Here is a 24685-nt window from a genome sequence, read left to right on the forward strand (position 1 = left end):
CGTGTGATAACCAATTCTCAACTCGTTCAATAATTAAGTAAAAATTACATCGTCACGCTTGGGCCAGACAGTGAAGGACATCAGCGCCCTCTACAGGTCAGAGTGGCAACGGCAGCAGTGACCTGGGACATCTTTGAAGGGGGGATAATTCTTTGGGGGAACAGAAGTCTTGCATCCACAGCCCTCTTTCTCCCCTTCTCCAATTAATGATCCTCCTAGCTTAGGAGGATCAAGTTAAGGGGGGCCCCAGGATGACTTACAGGCTCCCCCCCAGTCTCCTGTTTCTAATGCCTACCTCTAAGGCAGTGGTTCTCAGCTGGGCGAGATTTTGTCCTCCAGGGACTTCTGGCAGCGTCTGGAGGCATTCTGGGTCCTCACAACTGGGAGGACACTACTAGCATCTAGAGAGCAGAGGGTTGGAATGGCACTAAACGTCCCACAATACACAGGACAGCCCCACACAACGAAGAATCACCTGGCCCCGAAAGTTACTGGTGCCGAGGTTGAAAACCCCGCTGTAAGGCACTAGGGAGCTGTGCCACTCTGGAAGCTCTGTTTATTCTACTGGAATCCTGGAGAAATCCCTTCAGTTCCCATCCTGAGAAGGAATGGCTTAGCCTCCAGGCATTGGAACTAAATCTTATGCTCCCCAGGCAGGGCTGGGGACCATCTTCTTGGGATCACAAGGGCACTCCCTTCATCTCCCCACAATAGCTCCCACTGCACTTTCTCCTGGTGACTGCCTCCCATGTGACAGTCAAAGACACCTCCCAGCAAGGCAGCCCCATGGAGCAGCACCGAGTTTCTGGAAGAGCAAAACCAATCACTCGGGGCATGAAGTATTTCTTTTTACCTCTGCAGTCCTAGGTGTGGATGGACACACTGATGGACACAATCCTTCAGTAGTGATTCCAGGATGATTGACTGTTGGTTGATTGTTTTGTTTGGGATGGACGGAGGCACCTTGTCTTGCTTACAGTTTCTCAGCATTTATATGTCATGTACTCATCCTTTTATCTTTTTTAAGAATCTGCTCGGTAGGGGGTCCAATGTTAAGTGTTAGAAATGAAATATTCGCCTAACATTCTTTGTCATGCTTAGGAGACGGGGCCACCGTGCTGTCACAGTTGGGAAGGAAGAGGCTCTAGAGACACATGGACACTAGCTGGGTTCGAATCCCAGCTATGCTGCCTTCTTGCTGTAGGATGCTGGGAAAGCTACTCAACCTCTCTTAGCTTCACTTTTCTCATCCTTAAAAACTGCAATGATGCCTCATTCTCAGACTTGTTAGAAGCACTAAATGTCTAAATGGTCATGACAGAACAGATTTTAAGTCTCCTGGTTTCCATCTTTATATCCTAGCTCTTCTACTTTTTTTCGCTGTGTCACTTGAGCATATTAAGTTCTAGGATTCTCAATCTCATCCTCTGTAAAGTAGAAATAACGACCCACCCTGTACAAAGTTGATGTGAAGATTAAGGGAGATGATGCCTGGAAACCAGTTAGTCGGTTACTGCTGGGATGTCATAAGTACTCAATAGACGTAACCATTATAATCATTACCATCTATTACTATTATATTGCCTACAGTAATCAGAGCTCAAATAGCTCTTTTCATCCACACTAGTATTTAGATCTATTTCAGTTTCTTAAATAGCTGTGGGCGGCTGAGAGGCATGTATACCTACCTCTTCTTTGTGCCAAGACTGCAGACTGATGAACTGCAGGAGGGGAAGACAACGCAGGCAGATGGGTCCTCCATGGGGGCAGATTTCTCATAATCCCACCTGCACACATGCAGGGATAAACTGAACGCTCTCCCAAGCTTTCTTCATCCATGTGATAATTTCTTTAAAACCTGCGTGGAGGGCTTCCCTGGTGGCGCAGTGGTTGAGAATCCGCCTGCCGATGCAGGGGACACGGGTTCGTGCCCTGGTCCGGGAAGGTCCCACATGCTGCGGAGCGGCTGGGCCCGTGAGCCATGGCCGCTGAGCCTGCGCATCCGGAGCCTGTGCTCCACAACGGGAGAGGCCACAACAGTGAGAGGCCCGCATACCACACACACATACACAAAAACCTGTGTGGAATCCCAAGCAATGAAAACTGATGAGCCTAATTATAGACTCCACATCGTACAGAGGCCTGTCTGCTCTGTTTCATACAGATGATCTGGGTTGAGTCAAGGTCTGTTCAGAGTGCTCAGTTACGGAACATCCAGAGGCGAACAGACCTAGTCTGTCAAATCCATGGGGGCCGAGACGCTGTATCATTTGGTTTTGCAGTTCCTGCAGTGCCTAGAATTGTTTTGATGATAGAAGAGTCCAAAAAATAGTGTAATAAGTGGCTTCTGGGACCTGTATTTGGTGAGACTATTGACTCATTCACTTGGAAACATGGCTGATTTGAGATTGTGGAACTTTTTAAAAAATTCTTTTCTTCCACATACAGATGGCCAATAGGCAGATGAAAAGATGCTCAACATCACTAATTATTAGAGAAGTGCAAATCAAAACTACAGTGACCTCATGCCAGTCAGAATGGCCATCATTAAAAAGTCTACAAGTAACAAATGCTGCAGAGGGTGTGGAGAAAAGGGAACCCTCCTACACTGTTGGTGGGAATGTAAATTGCTGCATCCACTATGGAGAACAGTATGGAGGTTCCTTAAAAAACTAAAAATAGGGTTATCATATGATCCAGCAATCCCACCTCTAGGAATATATCTGGACAAAACTATAATTAGAAAAGATACATGCACCCCAATGTTCAGGGCAGCACTATGTACAATAGCCAAGTCACGGAAACAATCCAGTTGTCCACTGACAGATGAAGGAATAAAGAAGATGTGGTGTATGTATATATATATATATATATATATATATATATATAAAGCAACATGGATGGACCTAGAGATTATCATACTAAGTAAAGTAAGTCAGAAAGAGAAAGATAAATACCGTATGATATCCCTTATATGTGGAATCTAAAATATGACACAAATGAACTTATCTATGAAATAGAAACAGAATCACAGACACAGAGAACAGACTTGTGGTTGCCAAGGGCGGGGCAGGGGAGGGATAAATTAGAAGGTTGGGATTAACAGATACACCCTACTATATATAAAATAGATAAACAGCAAGGACCTACAGTATAGCACAGGGAACTATATTCAATATCCTGTAATACACCATAATGGAAAAGAATATGAAAAAGTATATATGTACATACACATATATATAAAACTGAATCACTCTGCTGTACACTGGAAACTAACACAACGTGGTAAATCTACTACACTTCAATAAAAAATAAATTAAAAAAAAGAAAAGCACTAAAACCATTAAAAAATTTTTATTCCAATAGGAAAAATGTCATATTCAGTGGAGACATTTAAAAATATACCCCTTCAAAGAAAAAAGAATAAAGGCAGAAAAAACCATCGATATCCCATCACCCAACAATAACCCATGTATAGATTGTGTGGGGTTTTTCCCTTCCAAAATTTTCTTTTTGTGCATTTGGGGGTTTGTTTTGATTTTCTTTTGTTCGGGGGTTTGACATTTTTTAGAAGTTATAATCACACAGTAAAAAATTTTGCAGACTGCTTTCTTTTCCCCTCTGATAGACTCTTTCAGCATTTTTAACTCTCATGGTCACATATTATTCCAACAAATGAGCAGATCAGGGTTTACTCAACTGTTCCCCTGCTCCTGGACATCTAGGTTATTTTTTATTTTTATTGTTGTAGCTGCAATGAATATTTTGGATATAAAGCTTTTTCTCTTGTTTTTCCAAATGTAACATTATTTCCTTAGGATATATTCTCAAAAGTGGAATTGCTAGGTCAGAGAATTTTAAAGACATTACAAGGTGTTTTAAAGACCGTGTAAAGACTCTGCAAGCATTTCCTACACTGCTTGGTGTGGATGTGACTTCAGTTTTGTATTAGTGTGGGTGAATTGCCACCCACCTCTCCAACTTCTACCAAACTCTTTGTCTGCTATGGGGACCTTCCCAGATCCACCCTCCCCTATGACTCCAGAGGGGTCTGACTGTTGTGCAAAAGCTGTTCCTCGGGGATCAGTGTGACCACCCTGTAACCCGAGTGGCCCGTCCACCCGGTCCCCAATGTGTGGCCCTGTCACCTGAGGCAGTGGGCCCCTGAGCAGGAAAGGAAAGTGGCTGGAAGACAAAACCTCCCTCAACCGTTGACTTTTTTACCCTGTGTATTGAGCCTGTGTATTTTTCCATCTCGTCGCCGTGGCAACACAACCTCAAGGCTAATAGATACTCCTTGGTGCTTAGAGGGAAAAACTCAGCTGACAGACAAGCGAGGAAGATGCAGGAAGGAAAAGGTTAGCCCCCATGACCCTCTGTGCCTCGGCAAACGGGCAGAGATAATTAAGAACTTGACTTTAGAATCACACAGGGGCCGACAGAAGGAAGGTTCCAGACCTAGCAAAGTCACCTGTTCGCAACGCTAATTAAAATGGACGAAGAGGGCTTCCCTGGTGGCGCAGTGGTTGAGAGTCCGCCTGCCGATGCAAGGGACACGGGTTCGTGCCCCGGTCCGGGAGGATCCCACGTGCCGCGGAGCGGCTGGGCCCGTGAGCCATGGCCGCTGAGCCTGCGCGTCCGGAGCCTGTGCTCCGCGACGGGAGAGGCCACAACAGTGACAGGCCCGCATACCGCAGGGGAAAAAAAAAAAATGGACGAAGATATATCAAATTACCTCAGATTTCCTCTCTGCTTGGTGGAGAATCTTTCAAAACATAGGTCTTTTTAGAGGATCTTTCTCCCCTTCGGGGAATTACATGGCTTCCAAACAGCCTGAAATGATCTCAAAGGCCAGGTGGGATGGGCAGCCTTTTGAGATATCCCACCATCAAATTTGTCAATTCCACCTCACAGCCCCACTAATTCCCATTTCTCCTCGTCCCCTGCCCCACCTGCCGGCATCCCTCTCAGGCCATCTTCTCAAGACACACCTCCGATCAGGTCCAAGTGAAGATGTCTCCAAGCCCCACCTCCAGCCCCCAGCTGGCACAGCTCGGCACAGTGTCCCCTCACGAACTCTCAGGTCCCCGTGTGAGCCATCCTTCCCCTTTCAGGACTCTCTACATGCATTTTCTCTTCCTGGAAAAGGCCTCCCACCCCTAAAAGCCCCGAGCAAATGCCATTTTTCTCTAAACTGAGTTATTTCCTGCCCCTGGGCTTGCACACCTCTTGATTCATACCTAGAATATAGCTCTTCCCATGCTCTCCTGGACGGAGTGCACGGATGGTGCCCCCACCTCGGCAGCCTGGGGGCTTGTCTGGGGAAGGGGCCGTGTGCGATCATCTCCCTGAATGCTGCCTGGCCTGTGGTAGGCGTTCAATATTGGAATTTATTACCCTTGCAAAGCTGGGTGATTTGCTGAAAAGGATACATTATTCTATCTGGGGGAATGGGGTAAGACCTTGACCTTCTCCAGCACCAAGCTTCTAAGGAGCCCAAACCCCTCATTTATAACATCAGTATCCAACGTATACAGTTGAGCATTTGGGTGCTGAAATTGTTGTTATAGTTATTGTTTGGGGGAACAAAGTCAAAGTTCATATTTTATAACCTTTTTGGGAAATTCCAAACATATTCAAAAGTAGCAAATACTGACCCACCTCCCACCCCCACCATCCATGTACCCATCAAGGCAGCCTCCACAATGATGAACATTTGGCCAATTTGTTTCCTCTGGTGCCTCCCCTCCTCCATTATTTTTCTGGAGTATTTTAAGGCAAATCCCAGACATGATGTCATTGCATCTGCTAGTATTTCATAAGCAGTCTAGGTGAAAATCCTAGCTCTTCTACCTCCTAGGTCTGTGATCTTGGGCAGATTGACCGTCCCGATCCTTGCATTCTGTATATGTAAAATGAGAATAATTACGGCACGTTCATCATAGGGTTATAATGGGGGGCAAACGGACTATTCCGCAAAAAACACTTGACACTCGGCATCTGTCCAGCTTGTGTGCTAAGTGGTCGGTGTTAGCCATTAAAATCACTATTATTATCATTATCCTTACTGAATTTATAGCACAGTCCCAAGCATTTGGGACATGAAAGACATACAGCTGTATCGATCACTAATCATAGCTCTGGCAGTAGAAGGAGAGCAGATTGGAGAAACTGGAGCCTCAGAGACCAAATAGGAGGCTGGAAAAATCATCCTGGAGGGAGGTGATGGGGCCTTGAGCTACACAGTGATGGAGAGTGGAGATAGGACACACAGGGAGATGAGAACAAAGACCTCTGACTGACTAGCTGCAGCAGGGGAGGTGCTTGCTGCAATTAAAGGTCAAGTTTAGATTCTGATGGCCTGGAGAAAGTAAATTAAGGGAGAGGAGAAGGTGTGAGATAATGAGTTTCCTCTTAGAGGCTTTGTCCTTGCAGTACTGATGGGACATCCTTTAATGGGGCAACCTCTGATGGGGCTTCCTCTGATTGGACAACCTCTGATGGGGCTTCCTCTGATGGGACAAGCTCTGATGGAGCTTCCTCTGATGGGACATCCTGGAAAAATGACAGCACATGGCTTCTCTTGCATAGCTGGTGGTTCATTTTGCTTTGGAGTTATTTACACCTCCCTGTGAAAGGCTCCAGACGCCTGCCCTGATGAGCTTCCTTCTATTCCTGCTCTGTAACCTCCCTTCACTATCGTGATCATCAAAGTGGAGTTGGTGCTTTACCCACCACTGCTTTTAAAACTTACTCTGCATGAACACATGCTCACTGTGGACATTTTAAAAAACACAGACAATATGATGTCACATATGTGGAATCTAAACTGTCAAACTCACAGAAGCAGAGAGTAGAAGGGTGGTTACCAGGGGCTGGGGGGAGGGGGAATGGGATGTGACAGTCAAAGGGAACAAAGTTTTATGTAAGATAAGTAAGTTCTGGAGATCTGCTATACAGCATAGTACCCATAGCTAACAATACTGTATTGTGTACTTAACATTAGCTAAGAGGGTAGAGCTTATGTTACGTGTTCTTACCTCAAAATACTAACTATAATAAAAAGGGTGAGAGAAAACTTTGGGAGGTGATGGGTATGTTTATGGCTTTGATGGTGGTGATGGTTTCATGGGTGTACGCTTATCCCCAAACTCATTCAGCTGTAACCATTAATTACATACAGCTTTTTATGTACCAATTATACCTTAATAAAGTGGTTTTAAAAATAAATAAATAGGGCTTCCCTGGTGGCGCAGTGGTTGAGAGTCCGCCTGCCGATGCAGGGGACACGGGTTCGTGCCCCGGTCCGGGAAGATCCCACATGCCACGGAGCGGCTGGGCCTGTAAGCCATGGCTGCTGAGCCTGCGCGTCCGGAGCCTGTGCTCCGCAACGGGAGAGGCCACAACAGTGAGAGGCCCACGTACCACAAAAAAAAAAATAAATAAACAAACAGAAAAAACACAAAAAGTATAATGGAGAAAATGAAAACTAGCCTTACCACAGATATACCCAGGGTAGTTGGGTTGATACAAGCTCTTGTTTATTCTTTATATAAATATATATTCTACAGAGGTGTGATCACACTGAATATACAATTACTTTTTCTCCTTATCACATCGGTAAGAAATGGGATGAGATGACCTTTCAGGGATATCCTGCAATTCCCTCAACCACCCTACTCCTGATGGACATGTTTTTGTTTTTGTTTTAGATTTTTTTTTTTAATTTATTTTTGGCTGAGTTGGGTTTTCATGCTGCGCGCGAGCTTTCTTTCTAGTTGCGGCGAGCGGGGGATACTCTTTGTTGCCGTGCGCAGGCTTCTCACTCCGGTGGCTTCTCTTGTTGCAGAGCACGGGCTCTAGGCGCACAGGCTTCAGTAGTTGTGGCACACGGGCTAAGTTGCTCTGCAGCATGTGGGATCTTCCCAGACCAGGGCTCGAACCTGTGTCCCCTGCACTGGCAGGCGGATTCTTAACCACTGCGCTACCAGGGAAGCCCTGATGGACATGTTTTGCTCCAACTTTTTCCTTTTAAATATCAAATAAGAAATATTAACTATTCAATTAGTGAATGGTTTACCCATAAAGCTTTATTCAGTTTCCTTAATTTTGCTCCTTTTAAAAGGCTGCTGCTACCAATAAAAATAAGGAAAGAATCAATTATTTATTCTCCCTTTCTTATATGAGATGTTTATCACTCGTAAGCAACTAATAGATGAAGGGACGTGTCTCTTTAAAAAATTATGGCAGCTAATAAATGAACAGAGTGTTAGAATCAGAATATCACTGTTTCACAACCCCCAGTAAATTAATGGGTCTAGGCATTGATTATCAGGAAAAGAGGGTCAACCAGCCATTGTGTGTCTCCCAGAGGACACAACAGTACCTACAGTCTTGGTCTGATCAAACCTCCTACCAACTTGGAGGAAATACAGATCACAGGGGCCGTGCTGGACAATACCAACTATCTGCAATCCACAGAATCCAGACAGTGCGAAGGAAACCACCACCAAACAACCTGGACTCTTCACCTTGCAAGGAACAGCAACAAAAAACCGGAAGAAATAGATTTAAAAGGACTTGTCCAGGGCCTCCCTGGTGGCGCAAGTGGTTAAGAGTCCGCCTGCCGATGCAGGGGATACGGGTTCGTGCCCCGGTCTGGGAGGATCCCATATGCCGCGGAGCGGCTGGGCCCGTGAGCCATGGCCGTTGGGCCTGCGCATCCGGAGCCTGTGCTCCGCAACGGGAGAGGCCACAACAGTGAGAGGCCCACATACCGCAAAAAGAAAAAAAAATAAAAAATAAAAAAGGACTTGTCCATTTTTTAAATGGGCAAGATAAAGGTGTCCGTATAAGAAAAGAAGAGACACAGGAACACAGGGAAGAATGGCGCGTGAAGACAGAGGCAGAGATTGGAGTGCTGTGATTACAAGCCAAGGACACCAAGCACTGCCAACAACCCGCAGAAGCTAGGAGAGAAGCATGGAAAAGATTGTTCCTCAGAGCCTTTGGTAGGAACCAATCCTTCTGACACCTTGACTTTGGACATTGAGTCTCCAGAACTGTGCAAGAATAAACTTCTATTATTTGAAGCCACCCGGCTGGTTGTCCTTTGTTACTGCAGCCCTAGGAAACCAATACAATACCCAAACACTACCATGCGTTCATAATTTTTGAAAAAATGAAAACAGTGGTTAGCTTTGCTGTAGACCGGGTGTGGTTTTTCAAGGTAGGATTTCCAGGTTCTTGTCCATATGCAAACTGTTATTTACTTGGTTGTAGTGATAGCCAGATACAGTTTAATCTCTGGGCTCTCTCTTCATCTGACAGGTTTGCGATTTAATTCAAGGATACGCCTCACCACCAGCCATTGGGTCACACTACATCCTGACGTTTCCTTTGCCAAAAGGAAACCAGCCTTCCACTGCATTTCCAGCATGTAACTCTGCTTCTAATTTTTTCTGCTCACATCACAATCAGATCAGGCTCATTGCACTGTGGGCCATGGGTCGCCTGAGTAACACGCTGATTCGCACTTCTGCACACACACCCTGTGACCCCACTTCCACAGAGATCTTCCCTTCGAACCACAAGCAGATGAAACTCCGTGAGCAACAGGGACTCAAGGAGAAAAGGGAGAATATTTGTATGTGTACCTGATTGACAGTCTGACAAAGTCCCCCTCACCTCACAGGGCTGGTGCAAGGAAAGGAGATCAAGCACAGAAGTGCTTTGCTCGGTGACAGCACCTGTTAAGCATTCGTCGTATGTCAGCTGCTGTGACGAGAACGAGCACACTGTCCCCCACCACCCCATGGACGTACCACCTCTGCCTCGTCCTTTACATTTACCTCATTTTTAGATTCAGCTCTTTTCTTGAGACCCTTACCTTCTCCTAATATAACCTACGGGCAGGTGGTGACTCTTAAATCACTACGGCCCAAAACCTATAGCCCTCCCTTTCCTTCCTGTCTAAGTTGGCGGGGGGGGATCCACAAGAAACCCCCCTTCCAAGTGGTGGAGAACCAGCTTTCTACAAGAGCTCTTTGTTTGCAAACGCCTCTTGCACAATCACTCTTTTATTTCACTCGTTACTTTAGGGCAACCCACGGTCCCCAAACAACTTGTCCCAGGCATACCTGCCTCGGTTGGCCACCTCTGATTTTGCACCCTGGGTACCCCAGCACTCATCTAAATGACAGCCATGTCTAGATGACATAGTCAATGCTATCTCAATTCCCTTAGGTACTAAAATGCCCCCAAACACCTGCAAACAAGCCCTTTCCCTTCAGGCCTAAGGAAAGGGCCTTCTAAACTGTACGCTCCTAAATGTTAGCAGGTCTGGCTGTCATCCCTTTGAAAAGATGAGACCTTTTTCAAGAGTTTGAAAGGTCTTTGGCCTCCTTACAGTTCTGACCCTTTTCCATAACTCTCACATTTGACTGTTCCAGGGGAAAACTTTCAGGTGCCGTGGGATGGAATCAGTATCCATCTGGGAATTAATAAAACCAGTATTATCTGGAAGCAAAGGGGTACATCATTAGTAAGGAACTAGAGTCCTCGAAGCAGAAAAAAGTGCTTCTCTAACTGGTTGGAGGATTTTGCTAAAGGATCTGAAGCAAGAACCAGTTGAAACTAGATTTTGTAAGTTCTGCCATTGTCACGTGGGATTTCAGGAGTGGCAGGAGCTCGTTATGATGTAACCCATTCCCAGCAGACTTGAGGATCTTAAGTAATTCAAGAGGATTTTCAAAGCATAATCGCCAGCATCACCCTCAGTGCTCTGGTGGCCATGATGACTCATTCTCTGCATAGAGTAATACTTCCTTAGACTATTTCTATGTCTTTCTCTTCGGCTGAGTGACAAACTTCTCCCTGACCTTCAAGTCTCAGTCTAATAGTTCCTTTCTGCCAAGAGTTTTCCCCAGGTTTTCATCCTTCTCCCAACCCTAATTGCTGCCTCTTCTATGCCCATCACACTTCAAACATCTCTCTGACAAACTGTACAACAGATAATTTTCCGCAGGGGACAGGAACCATCTCATGCGTATTTTATCCCCATCCCCAGACCTCACTTACGTGTTGGAATAAGCATCCACAAGTGTCCACTTCAATTCTACTCCACCATCCAAATTCGACACTGGGGAACATTGTTAAGTAAGACCAAACAAATGTTGGAGGCAATTCACTAGATTTTTTTTCATCTTTCGCTTTAGTTTGGAATACAGCTGGACAAGAATATACAGTTTGGCTTGATTATGGACTGTAGATTTCCGCACAACAGTTCTGGCTCTTAACTCGATGTTTATTTCATTTGAACTCCTAATGACCATGACACATATCTGGTCATCCGTGCCAGGGCCATCCAAGTTCCCAGGGAAAAAGGACCAGTTACTTCATCCCAATTCTACTGTCTTGCTTTTTTGCCTTCCCTCTTCCTCATTCTCAGAACATTCTTTACCTCTTCTAAGCCGGTACTCCTACCAGTGGCCCCTTAAAAAATCCTCTAGGATCATCCACATTGGCCATTCTGTGGCGCCAGAACTGGGAAGGGGCAAGAGAGATGACTAGCGTGCAAAATTTAAGGAGGCACTCAGTCTCAGGTGCTGAACCACCGCTCGAATGACCCTGGGAGTGAGCGCCTCCTTAAATGCCCCACCCTTCCCCACGCCCTGCATTATGGCAAAGACCCACTTGCAACTAACCCAAAAAGTTGTGTTTGAATCTTTTCTCTGCCTTCCCAGTGGATCAATCCATGGTCCCTGACATTTTATTTTTTCAGTCACTCTTCCACGTAGGTCAAGATCTCGGGGCTCACTCTCTTTAGACTCTCGCAGCTACCTGACAGAACACAGATTCCAGATTTCAAGTCTACCTACAATGAACATGTTACTTTTCAATACCCACTTTGGGTTTTAAGCAATCATCAATCCCTCCCAAAGATGGACGTCATTAATATGAGTCATCTTCCAGAGAAGAGTTGGGTAGATGTGTTCCTTAATTAGAGTATTACTCATTTCTTCTTTTTCAAAGCTTTTAATTTATCATCTAATAGGCACAGTGATCCGTGGAATAATCCATCTTAATTTTTTTCCTCTTTTAGATGGCTAGGCTTATTACTATTCACAGCACAAGCCAAATGCTTTGGTTATTAAGTAGTATCATTTGTACCCTAATGAATTTACGCCTTTCACACCATTGAAAAGGAAATGGAATATCGTGAAACATTAAAGGAAACCCCAAACAAAGATGGAGCAGTGTTAACCCTCATTGCTCAAGCGTGAAGGAACTGACCACTCAGAAGGTGACTGGATAGGATCTGCTGTGGGCAACCGCACCCTTGCAGACTCTTTGGGATGTAGTGCCATCGGCCCCAGGCAACCTTCCCAGCATCTCGTCCCAGGTTCACTTTTATTCTCTGTCCTCATGCCCTCTGGCCTCTTTGCAGTCTCTGCTTTCATACTCAGCTCCCTCTGCTTGGAATGGTCCTCTCTCCCCTCTTTTCCTAGTTATGTTCTACTCATCCTTTAAAATCCAGCTCAATTATCACTTCTTCAGAGGAGTTTTTCTTGATCTTCCCAACCAGGTCAGTTCCCCTATCCACGTTCTCATATCACCATCTTGGAATTATCCAATGGCAATCTTACATTCATTTGAGTCACTTTGATTGTTTAAGTCTGTGTCTCTGTAAGACCATAAGTTTCATGAACGCAGAGGATCTTGTAGGTGTTTGCTCACCATCATCTTCCCAGACTTCCAGAAAACCACCTCTCCTAGATCCACGGCAGAAAGAAATAAGAATGACCACAACTAGTGTTCCTCTGTGAACATGGTCTGAGCCAGTCACATTGTCCCCAGGGGTCATGCTTGAACACCAACTTAAATGCTACTGGACTTGGTTGAAGCACCAACCAATGGTACAAGATCAACTCTGATGGGCTGCGGTCCATTGGGGTGAAATAAACAAATCGGGAACACATTTTTTAGACTGTGAAACTCATTATGATGATTAGCCTATTTAATAAGCAAAACAGTGATTCCCTCAGGGCAGAGAGAGCGTGTCTGTTTCGATCATTACTCCGCACACAACTCCTAGAAAAGGGCTTTGGCACTGTTGTATGAGTGACAGACAGAATGAATGGATGGATAGAAGAGTTATCATTTAAGATATTAAGAAGATGAGGGGCAAAGAGGTGAAGTGACTTGCTGGAATGACATCAGTGAGCCAAAACAGAGCCGGAATCAGGGATGTTCCCACTGTCTCCTGCCCCCATCCACTTGGGATGGTTTATCAAGGCAGCCTCCCAGGGACAAGAAGTGTCAGAAAAGACTGAGATGGCCTCTGTGCTCAGGATCTTGGCCTCTTGAAGTGTTTGAATGACATGACTCAAATTTCCTCCTGCTGTCTGGATGGGAAACCAGCTCTAGAAGAGATGGACTGACTGTGGCCAGAATCCCTAGCCCTGGGAAATCCAGCCTCTGGCCAGCCACGCAGCTGGCACTGGCGTCTCAGACTGGGTGTGGGGGACCATGACCCTGTTTATGAATAGACTCCACTGGGCCATCCAGGCAGCACCAAGCAGGCCACCAAGATACAGCTGCCTGGGCCAAGGGCACTGGGACCAGGGATAGACCTGACAGAAACCTCTGGGCATGGCTCAGCCACGTGAGTCTCACTCTCCCCTCAAATCAACTTCCTCGTTCATTCATTCATTCATTCCAGAGGCTGTCATATGCCAAACACGCCTTTGCGCTGGGGTCCCTGAGGTTGGTGCCATTTTCCTGCCGTCTATGGCTGCACTCTCCAATACGGTAGACCTGAGCATCTGAAGTGTGGCTGGTCTAAACTGAGACACGCTCGAAGTGTAAAATACATCACGGATTCCAAAACCTTAGTACCAAAAAAGGAATATAAAATATTTCATTCATGCTTTTTATTGTATTGAGCATATACTGAAATGATGATATTTGGGATAGATCTGGTTAAAGAAAATATATTTTTAAAATGAATCTCAGCAGCGTCTTTTTACACTTCTGTGACTAATTAGAGAAATGTTCATTTCATCCACGGTTCACTTCATATTTCTATTGGACAGCAACGTACAGGAGAGGCTGATGGGCAAGTTCTAAGCTGGAGGTGAGGGTGACGTTACTAGCTGGTCCAGGTGCCGAGGGAGCCCAAAGGACACTTAGCCCAGACTGTGAGGGGCGGGGGTGGGCGGTGAGAGCAGCTTCCTAGAAGAGGAAGCTGCATCTAAATCAACAGACAAATCTGAGTTAGTTCCAGGACCAGGGCACTGTGGGAAGGAACTGGGTTTATACATCGGCACAAAGCTGAGAAGTCCAGATGTGTCTCCAGTGATGGGAGTGAGGGGGGCAGACAAGGGGAAGAGGAAGCAACAAAGCCAGAAAGGGCAACAGACATCAGCTCTCAGAAACTGAGTCCAGGGCTGTCCGGCAGAATTATAATGTGAGCCACACGCAAAGTTTTAAATTTTGTAGCAGCCACGGGCAGAAATGTAGAAACAGGTGAAATTAATTTTAATTATATGTTTTCTTTAACCCAGGCTATTAAAAAGGCTATTGTTTCAATATTTAATCAATGTCAAGGAGAGAGTTTGCATTCTTTTTCATTATGATTGTCTTTGAAGTGTGCTGAGTATTTCCCAGCACACCACAGTTTGGACCAGCCACAGTTCAAGTGCTCAGGGCCACACGCGGCTAGTGGCGACTGTAATAGGCAATGCCACATCAGCTAGACTTTTCTCTTGAATGCAGTGGGGAGAGGTTCTAAGCAGAAGGGTGCCTTAGACAAATCTCCCTGCCGGCCATAAGGGAGACCAGTAGCTTTCTGGAGGCTGTCACGACCATCTTCTGTACCCTGTCACCTACCCAGGCACCTCAGTTCATAAACTGTTAACTTGGGAGCAAAATCTCTCTTTGCAGACTTTACCCTTTGATGATGTTATTGGAGGGAAGTTTTGGGATGCAGACAGCAGAGCCCCATCTTGGGTTTTTCCAGAGTCCTGAAAAGGGCAACTTTCCCTCTCTCAATTCCTACGTGGTTCCCACACCATTCAGAGGGCAACCTGCGACAGATCCCTGCGATCTTTCATCCTTGGGTTTCTCCTCTGTTGAAACTCTGATGCCTATACTCACCTAAGAGTATAGGTGCAGATAAAATGAAGCAAGATATGTAAAATGCCTCACACTGTGCTTCATAAAGAATTGATCAAAAAATGGTAGTTTCTTTCCCTCTGACAGTTGACATAAAAGACTCTTCACATCCCCAAGAGCAGCCCAAGAGGATGTAAACTCAAACAGCATGACTGGGGATCAGACTCCTAATCCTTTCTCCAACCCCCATATAACGAAGTTCAAGGAGTCAGTCCCTTTCAGAAAGAAATGTCCCCAAAATATGCAGGTTACAGACAGCCCAGCTGGGAACTTTTTTCGAGCCTCTTCGTCAGCTTTAACTGGTAAGAAAACAGCTTTTCGGTTTCCCTGGGCTCTACCTTATTGGAGAAGCAGTTTAAAAACTGTTCCTAATCTCCAAGGAGTTTCCAGGTGCTTAATGACTTGCCAGGGTAAGAAACAACTGAATTCTGGGAAACCATTATGTGAGAATCAAAGGAAGCAGCATGATCTGGGCACAACTGGGAAAAAGCATTGGTTTTTGAAGTCTGCCAAATCTGAGTGTGAAGCCCATTTCTGTCGCCAATAGTCATGTAGTCTTTGGACAAATTGCTTATGTCTTTGAGAACTAAGGTACTTGTCTGTAAAATGGGTATAATATGTATCTTGCAAGATAAGAATTATACATTCAAGGTAACAATGTATTAATTATCTATCACTGCATGACAAATTGTCCCTAAGACTTATTGGCTTAAACCAACTTATGATCTCAGTTTCTGTGGGTGAGGAATCTGGGTAGGGCTTAGCTGGGTCCTTTGGCTCAGGGTCTTTCCCAAGGCTGCAATCAAGGTGTCAGCCCAGGCTGTGATATCATTTCAAGGCTCAATTGAGTAAGGATCTGCTTCCAAGCTCTCTCGTTGCCTGTTGGCAGGATCCAGGGCCTCATAGGCTTTTGAACTGACGGTGTCAGTTCCTCACTGGCTGTTGGCTGGAGTTCTCCCTCCATTCCTTGCCATGTGGGCTTCTCCATAGGGCAGCACACAACATGGCAATTTGTGTCATCAGAACAAGAAGGCAAGCATAGCACAGGGAGATCAGCTCTGTGCTTTGTGACCACCTAGAGGGGTGGGATACGGAGGGTGGGAGGGAGACACAAGAAGGAAGAGATATGGAGACATATGTATATGTATAACACACCATTGTAAAGCAATTATACTCCAATAAAGATGTTAAAAAAATAAAATAAATAAAAACATGTCAGACTTTTAAAAAAAAAAAGAAAAAGAAGGCAAGAAGAGTCAGAGAAAGAGAGAGACTGGAAGACAGAAGTCACAGCCTTTTATTTTTAACTGGTAAGAAACTGATTTTTTGATGATGGCCATTCTTACCGGTGTTAGGTGATACCTCATTGTAGGTTAGTTTTGTTTGTTTTTAATTATTTATTTATTTTCATTTTTGGCTGCGTTGGGTCTTCGTTGCTGCACGCGGGCTTTCTCTAGTTGTGGCGAGCGGGGGATACTCTTTGTCGTGGTGCTCGGGCTTCTCATTGCGGTGGCTTCTCTTCTTGCGAAGCATGGGCTCTTGGCGCATGGGCTTCAGTAGTTGTGACACGTGGGCTCAATAGTTGTGGCTCGCGGGCTCTAGAGCGCAGGCTCAGTAGTTGTGGTGCACGGGCTTAGTTGCTCTGTGGCATGTGGGATCTTCCCGGACCAGGGCTTGAACCCGTGTCCCCTGCACTGGCAGGCAGATTCTTAACCACTGCGCTACCAGGGAAGTCCCCTCATTGTAGTTTTGATTTGCATTTCTCTAATGATTAGTGATGTTGAGCATCCTTTCATGTGTTTGTTGGCCATCTGTATATCTTCTTTGGAGAAATGTCTATTTAGGTCTTCTGCCCATTTCTGGATTGGGTTGTTTGTTTTTTTGATATTGAGCTGCATGAGCTGCTTGTATATTTTGGAGATTAATCCTTTGTCAGTTGCTTCATTTGCAAATATTTTCTCCCATTCTGAGGGTTGTCTTTTCGTCTTGGAAGTGACATTTTGTCACTTTTGCTGTATTCGGTTGGTTACAAGCAAGTAGCTGGGTCCAGCTCACATTTAAGGGGAGGGGACTACACAGGACTGTGAGTCCCAGGAGGTGGGTGGGAGCTGTTTTAGAAGCTGTCTGTCACGAGATTTAAAGATTCTCAGTAAATAGTAGCTGTTGTTAAGACTGAATACAAAAGCACTTGGAAAGCAACGTTCATCACAGAAATAGGAGAAATCTGGATTATGTATTAGGGTGAGGAAATTCAACAATCACATGACATTGTCAGTCTATAAAAGAGGTTTATTCTAACCAATGCTCGCTTATCCAAAGACTGCATTTAAAGATACATTTAGGGACTTCCCTGGTGGTGCAGTGGTTAAGACTCCGCGTTCCCAATGCAGGGGGCCGGGGTTCATTCCCTGGCCGGGGAACTAGATCCCACATGCTTGCAGCAACTAAAAGAGTTCACATGCCGCAACTAAGGAGTCCACGTGCTGCAACTAAGGAGCCCACCTGCCACAACTAAGACCCAGCGCAACCAAATAAATAATACATATTTTTAAAAATTAAAGAAATAAAGATACATTTAATTTATATCAAACAGCGGTTTGATAATACGCTACCAGATAACAATGTTTGGACATTAGAATTAAAAAGCACTCATTCCCCCTACATAATGTTTTATCATATATCCAAATCCCTTTCTAGTTATTTTAGAATGCCCGTGTTTTTATGGGGATGTAAATAAAAATATGCACCTCGATTTTCTCATTTAACAATATTATAAAGACATTTAATCCTGCTGTACATTCTTTATAATTAGCACTTTAACAGCTACAAATCATTTCCATTCGGTAGATAAATGTCAGAGCCGTGGTTTACTTAACCATTCCCTTATTCTGTGACATATAAGTTGCTTCAATGTTTTGCCATTGAAAGCAATCGAGTATCTTTTGCGTGGTGTTTTTTCCCCATAATTTGAATTGTGTCTTTAGGATAAAGTCCCAGAAAAGCAATTCGAATACACACATTTTAATGGCTCCGTCAAGTTTTTATTCAAATGGGAAAATGGCTTTGGTTTTTATATAAGCAAACACTGCTCCATCAGCCCCAGACTGAGTTCCTCAAAGGCAGACACCCTAGCTTACTTTAGAAAAAAATTTTTTTAACCATAGCATCTATAATTCGACTGTACTTCAATAAAAAATAACTTTAAAAAAAGCGATCTGACTCTGTAAAAGATGACATAACTAAATCTATCTGCATAACAATAATTGAATGGGAGAAACTTGCCAACTAAAAGAAAATACTTTCAGATATAGTTTAAAAAAACTAAACGGACTTCCCTGGTGGTACAGTGGTTAAGAATCCGCCTGCCAATGCAGGGGACACGGGTTCGAGCCCTGGTCCGGGAAGATCTCACATGCCGCGGAGCAGCTAAGCCCATGCACCACAGCTACTGAAGCCCGCACACCTAGAGCCCATGCTCCGCAACAAGAGAAGCCACCACAGTGAGAAGCCTGCGCACCGCAATGAAGAGTAGCCCCTGGTCGCCACAACTAGAGAAAGCCCACGCACAGCAACAAAGACCCAACGCAGCCATAAGTAAATAAACAAATTTATATTAAAAAAAACTAAATGAAAACATATGCTATCAATAAAAGATATGCATAAAATAAACCGTAGCATCTAGCCTATAAGCAACACGTAGTGAATATTTGTGCACTGAATGAATGCATGAACAAAAATACTTAAAAATCCGAGACTTAAGGAAAAATATTTCAACTAGATCTATCGCTTTTTTTAAAATCAAGAGATGTTGTATTTCCATTTAGATTTCACTAAGAGATGTGGAGGACTTACCCATGCCAAGTGCTGGCATTCTGTTGTCCTTTCCTTATTTTATTTTATCCTCACAGCACCCCCTAGAGTTCATTTTCCATACAGCAACAGAATGAAACGCTCAAAGGCTACATCAGATTACATCACACACCTGCTTTTCTCAGAGGGTCCAGGAGGTGTCTATGTACTGATATTTGTCTGGCAAGCTCCCATCACTTGAAAAGAAACAGAAGGTCCTCTTCACTGGGGATAATACTAGTTCTGGGGAAACCTCTGCTTAGGTGGAAACAAAATTTCCACTCAATAACCAGGAACCATGGGAATTTTCCTGAATGTAGTTCAGCCTCGGTGATGGGTCATTTTAGCCAAACTACGAATCAGAGTTATATAACATTGAGGTAAGCAGGGCGAAAATGACCCTTGAAAGGTAATTTAATTGGTCAAAATTTACTCTGGCTAATGTTCCTGGCCCCTGGGCAGCATGTTAACTCTTGGAATTCTATAGGACCCTCCTCCCCCAGCCTTTTTTTCTTTTTAAAGAAATGTTCATCTTTTTATTTCTGGAGCTATCACTCTCATTTTTTAGACTTAGGAAACCGAGTCGCTTGCATAAGAGCAGAGAGTGTGAGTGACAACCAGAATTTATTTGCACGCGCTTTTGGAAACCATGGCTAGTTTAGCTGCTAAACTTGAACCGCCGCGCCCCCTGGTGGACAGAGCGTGGTTTGGTTTTGCCAGGCCCTGTTGCCACCTGGGCGACATCTCATCTAACTGGCGCTTTCTCTGCCTGTCTCTCAGGTGAAGGAGGCCATGCAGCGGATCCACGACCGAGGGAACATTGGAAAGTTAATTCTGGATGTAGAAAAGACCCCGACTCCGCTGGTGAGTCAAAAGCAGAGGGATCCGTTCAGTTCAACACCAGAAGTTTTATCCGGTGCAGGCACAGGTGGGATGGAGGGAAGCACAGGAAGCCCTCTGCCGGGCTGGGGCTGGTGGGGGGAGACCAGAGGTAATGAAACGCGTGTGCAAGTGAGGGATTAGTCACAAATGGGGTGAACGCTAATAAAGAAAGGAAAACGCTTTGGTGAGAACGTTTCAGGAGCAATCTGAGGTCAGGAGAGGACAAGACCACACCCGTGTCGAGTACACCTGCTCACTCTTGGCTGCACGAGTGGGAGGAATTCCTGGTAAAATTTAATAAATTCACATTCAGATGCCCAGCAGGATGACGCCAACTGCCTCCGAAATGCCTCCTGATGGGTCCATGGCTTTCGTTTTCTCTTACCAGGACAATACCCTTAGACGCAGGGACCCCACGAGGAGTGAAGCATGTCACATTCACATCCCAGACACTCTTGCAAGGGTCCCTTGAGGGGCTCTGCAGTGTGGCGGTCGACACAGAGACTGCCACCAGCCTGCACAGATCCAGAGGTGGGGCAGGTGGACATCCATCCACAGGCCATACATAGAAATGGGACACTGCAGCTATGGATCCGGGCCACAAAGAAGGGCTCGCAGTAGGGGGTCTGTTCCCATTAGGGAAGTCTGGGAAGGCTTCCTTGAGGAAGCAGGCTGAGCACAAAAGGAAAAGCAGGCATTGAGTAGACAGGAGGGTGGAGGGATGGCGCTGCATGTGCTGTGGCCGAGAGGGAAGTCTGGCTCCAGATCAGCCATGTGGTACGGGTGGGGGACTGAGATTCAGGAGATGATTCCTGTTTGTAAGAATAAGTGGGGAGAGCAGAGGTTCGGGGGCTCGAGGGAAATTACCTAGCTCGGGTCTAGGAACAAGAAGAGAAATCCGAGGCACCGTTCATGAAGGGGGCTGTAAATGGACAGGATTGGGATGTTCTGAGCATCTGTCGTGTGCTCAGCAATTTGCCAGATGCTTCAAATACATCATTTCCCTTTGTTTCACTTGGCCCCCATGACAACTTTATAAGGCAGGTGGGTTTATCCTCGTCCTAATCATGGAGGAAATGGAGGCTTAGAGAGGTGTGACAAGTGTGCCGGGTACTAGCAATGACAAGAAGGCAGGTGGGTAGGTAGATAGATGGTAGATGGATGGATGGATGGATGGATAGACAGGACCAGAAAGAGTCCACATCTTCACAGAAAGGACATTCCCATGGGGGAATAGAGACAACACAGTGGATAAACCCACATTTGTTAATAGTGTTCTTCTGGCTCGTACAAACTGCCAGCATCAGGACTCGGACCCTGGCCGGCCGGTGCAGTGGACGCTGTCAGTGCCCACCCATGCCCCCGGCACTCATGATTCCCCTGCGTGCCGGCACTGTCCTCCTGCTGGCCGCTGCCCCTCTCTGCCTGAGAGCGTCCTCTGGCCATGGCAGGGGTTTGGGTTATGCACAAAATCGGACCTCCCTGGCTTCTCCCCTGCTCATGTGTCCCCCACTGTCCCCCAGTGGTCCCCAGCAGGACTGAGCCCAGCTGCCCATGGCAGGACCTATTAACATATCCCGTGCCAGCTTCCTTGCCTTTCTGTCTCCTTTCCTCACTCCGACCTGTGCTTCCTGTGATCATCTCCCCAGTTCCAAGCACTTGCAGTCAAATGCTTCCTCAGAGTCTGCCTCTTAGGGCACCCAACACAAGCCACCTGGCACCACACTGCCTTCCTGAGGAATCAGGTGACCCTAGTGTTCAGCCCTCAGAGAAATCTTTCCCAAGGGCCTTCATCAGATGCTCGAAGAAGGCAGGAGACGGATTGCAGAACCCTCTAAAAAGTCCCCTGTTGAATTACAGATGGCCAATGACAGCACAGAGACCAGCGAGGCGGGCGAAGAGGAGGAGGACCACGAGGGTGACAGTGAGAACAAGGAGAGGATGCCCTTTATCCAGTAACCCGGGAGCCAGGCAGGAGGATGTGAAGGATGCTCTGGAGAAAGAGGAGCCGGCTGAGAGACTCTTCTGTGCCCCAGTGAACAAATGCTGTAGTACAGTGTGTGCTGTGTCTGTCTGCTGTCAGCTGAGCTAAAAAGCTGTTGATCACTGTTGTTTTTGAAATTAAGTGCCAATCCCATTCCATGCAGTATTACGTCCTTCCCCCATCTGTGTGTTACACTCTCCCCACTCCCCTGTTTCAAAACCATCCACCTTTGGGCCCTTCTCGACAGTTCTAGAACAGCCTTGCAAAATGATACAAGTCCACAGGTCCATTGCTTAAGAGACCAGACATGGGCAAAGACGAGTTTGGATTGAAAGGGGTTATCACAGAGCCCTGTCCTAGAATTCTTCAGGCCAATGACACTTTTTGCTGCCAGCCGTCCATGCTTCCGACAAGAGCGCTTGCCAAGTTGGCTGGCAGCAAGAGGGTAGGCCAGGAGATGTTTTCATAAGCCCGTAAGTTAGGATCTCTCCAAGCTGTACTGTCCTACTTCCCACTGAAGAGGCAACCTCCTTACATTCAATCAGGTGTTTCACGGTCAGAAGGTTAAACCAACCTCCCCTCACCCTCTGATGCTTGATTCCTTCACCGGTTCTTAACCATAAACATAGGGAAATAGATGTGGATATTTCAGGATAGAAGATGGGTCAACAGCCAAAGTATGAGGACCAGCCACAGAGATCCCTCCTCTGAAACCACATCTCATGAGCAAAATCCTCTCCCCGCTATATATATTTAATTTTAAGAAAACTCACCAGGTGTGGGACTATTTCAAAGTCATTACTGAGACTTGCCTATGTTTGCACACTGGCCATTGGCATTACCGATTTTGCTCTTTTCATTTCCTGGTGCTGAATAGCAGCCTTTACCTTGGATCCCCCAAGAAAGATCTCCTTTGTAGACCATATTTGGGGGAAAAAAACCAACGAGTATCTTTCTTCTGGCCAAAGCGTGTTCCAACGTGTCACAAACTCTAGCGATACAAAAGTCGGTGTTTAGTACCTGACGCCAAGTATGTGTTCCTCTCCTCTGAAATATAAAATTATGGTGCAGACTCTTTGCAAGGCCCTGCTTTTTGGAAATCCGGTACCAAATTACTTGACTGCACACCCTTGATTAATTTCCCAGTTCCCAGACTCCTGAGAAGTCCATCCCCCGCCCCACCGCACTTGACATGGCTTGAGGTGAACAGTTGCTCTGGAGGGGGGACAAGAGGCCCAGTATCTCCACGGGGCAGCGGGGGTTGCGCCTCACCACCTCTTCCCAGTCCTGTTGGCCCAGAGGGTGGACTCCGTCGCTCACAGGCCAAACCGGAGACACAAGGAGCCCGCAGGGTTAGCAGCCCAACCCACTTGCGTTCTGGAAGACTTCCGAGGGCTCCTGCATTGCCCGACCTCTCCACCAATGAGCCTCAGGGTACACCCCACACTTCCCCCAAGTGATGTCAATGAATGCATTTCAGCAACTACCTGTTTTATTCCCTAAGTCCACTGGTAACAAAGGTCACCTCATTAATCATGCTCTTTTTTTCCTATCCTAAGCTTGTGATGATGACTTATTTATGCCAAATATTTATCTGAAGGAAGTGTCTCCTCATTATGAATGTACGTGTAAGCTATGAAGATGAGAAAGGGTGGTGCCATCTGATGAGCAGAGGGATGAGAGCATCTCAAAAGAAGACGCCAACATCAACTTCTCTTCTAGGGGTCATTTAGAAAGATAACATAGAGGTTGTATCCCCCCAACAGGTTTGCTAAATGCAGTACTATTGGTCATGTTTTTCCCATAACCAAGCCTTCAGTGAGGTCTTAAGAGGAACCGTTACCCAAGTGACATTCCTGGTGAGCTGGCCAAAGATGGCATTTTTTAGGGCTGGAGGAGCAGAGACCCACTGGCCATATCAGGCCTTTTATTTGCCAGGGGAGATGGAACTCTCCATTCAGAATCCAAGCGGCCTTTGTTATGTCCAGAGGATTAGCATGAAAAGACATTCTTCCCCAAATCTTCCCCAACTATAAGGTTTAGACAATAATCACAAATTATGCTGGTTAGTTAAAGAAAACCCTTTTGTCTCCTTGGGATACAGAATGAGAAGAGAAAACTAGTGTTTGACCAATAAGACCAACTTATGCCATGAAGAATAGGGGAAAAAAATTAAAGTATCAAAATTAACTGTTTAACACACTCTCGTTCGAAGCGTCTTGTTTGCTGTCACTTGACTGTTTTTCTGAAGGAAGTACATAGAACGTCTCAGGTCGCCTTAAAGGAACTGTGAAGGCTTCTCAGTAATTTACGTTTGATCGGAGGGAACTGAAACATTGTCTAACGTATTTGTGGCTTTAGAGCTTCTGTTATATTGTGCCTACAAAGCAAATTATGTTTACATAAAAAAGTATAAATAAAGTATTCAGCATAGCATAACCTCGCCTGGCATGTGTTACTCCACATACATAGTTGTTGCAAAAATGGTCCCACTATTAAAACGCAAGGCATGGGTGAATGAAAAAGAAAATATAAAAAACATGTCATAGAAGAATCTTCAGATGAGAAACTAAAGGCTATATACAGAAAACAGGAGTCAAGATGAAAGAAGCCTTTAAAAATACATTCAGCTTCCCTCAAGCAAGAAAATAAGACACCACTAAATAAAAGAACTATTAAAGGCATCATGTAATAATAGTAATGATAAGAATAACAATAATTATAATAGTATTTATGATACCTACTATATGCTACTAAAAGATATATATGTGTATATACATATTATATATGTGT

The 24685-nt window shown here is 45.4% G+C and overlaps 1 protein-coding gene across 1 annotated transcript in view; it reads left to right on the forward strand.

The window, feature by feature from the left end:
* VAT1L (vesicle amine transport 1 like) overlaps positions 1-24317 on the forward strand; it is a 152253-nt gene extending 127936 nt beyond the window's left edge. Inside the window, exons 8-9 of the mRNA XM_060085173.1 lie at positions 19807-19890; positions 21769-24317. Of these exons, the coding sequence (XP_059941156.1) occupies positions 19807-19890; positions 21769-21867 (183 nt within the window). The 3' untranslated portion in view covers positions 21868-24317. The remainder of the gene's footprint in view (positions 1-19806; positions 19891-21768) is intronic.
* The last annotated feature ends 368 nt before the right edge of the window (positions 24318-24685 follow it).

This window comes from Mesoplodon densirostris, chromosome 19, assembly GCF_025265405.1.
Source record: "Mesoplodon densirostris isolate mMesDen1 chromosome 19, mMesDen1 primary haplotype, whole genome shotgun sequence".
Classification (NCBI taxonomy): Eukaryota; Metazoa; Chordata; class Mammalia; order Artiodactyla; family Ziphiidae; genus Mesoplodon; species Mesoplodon densirostris.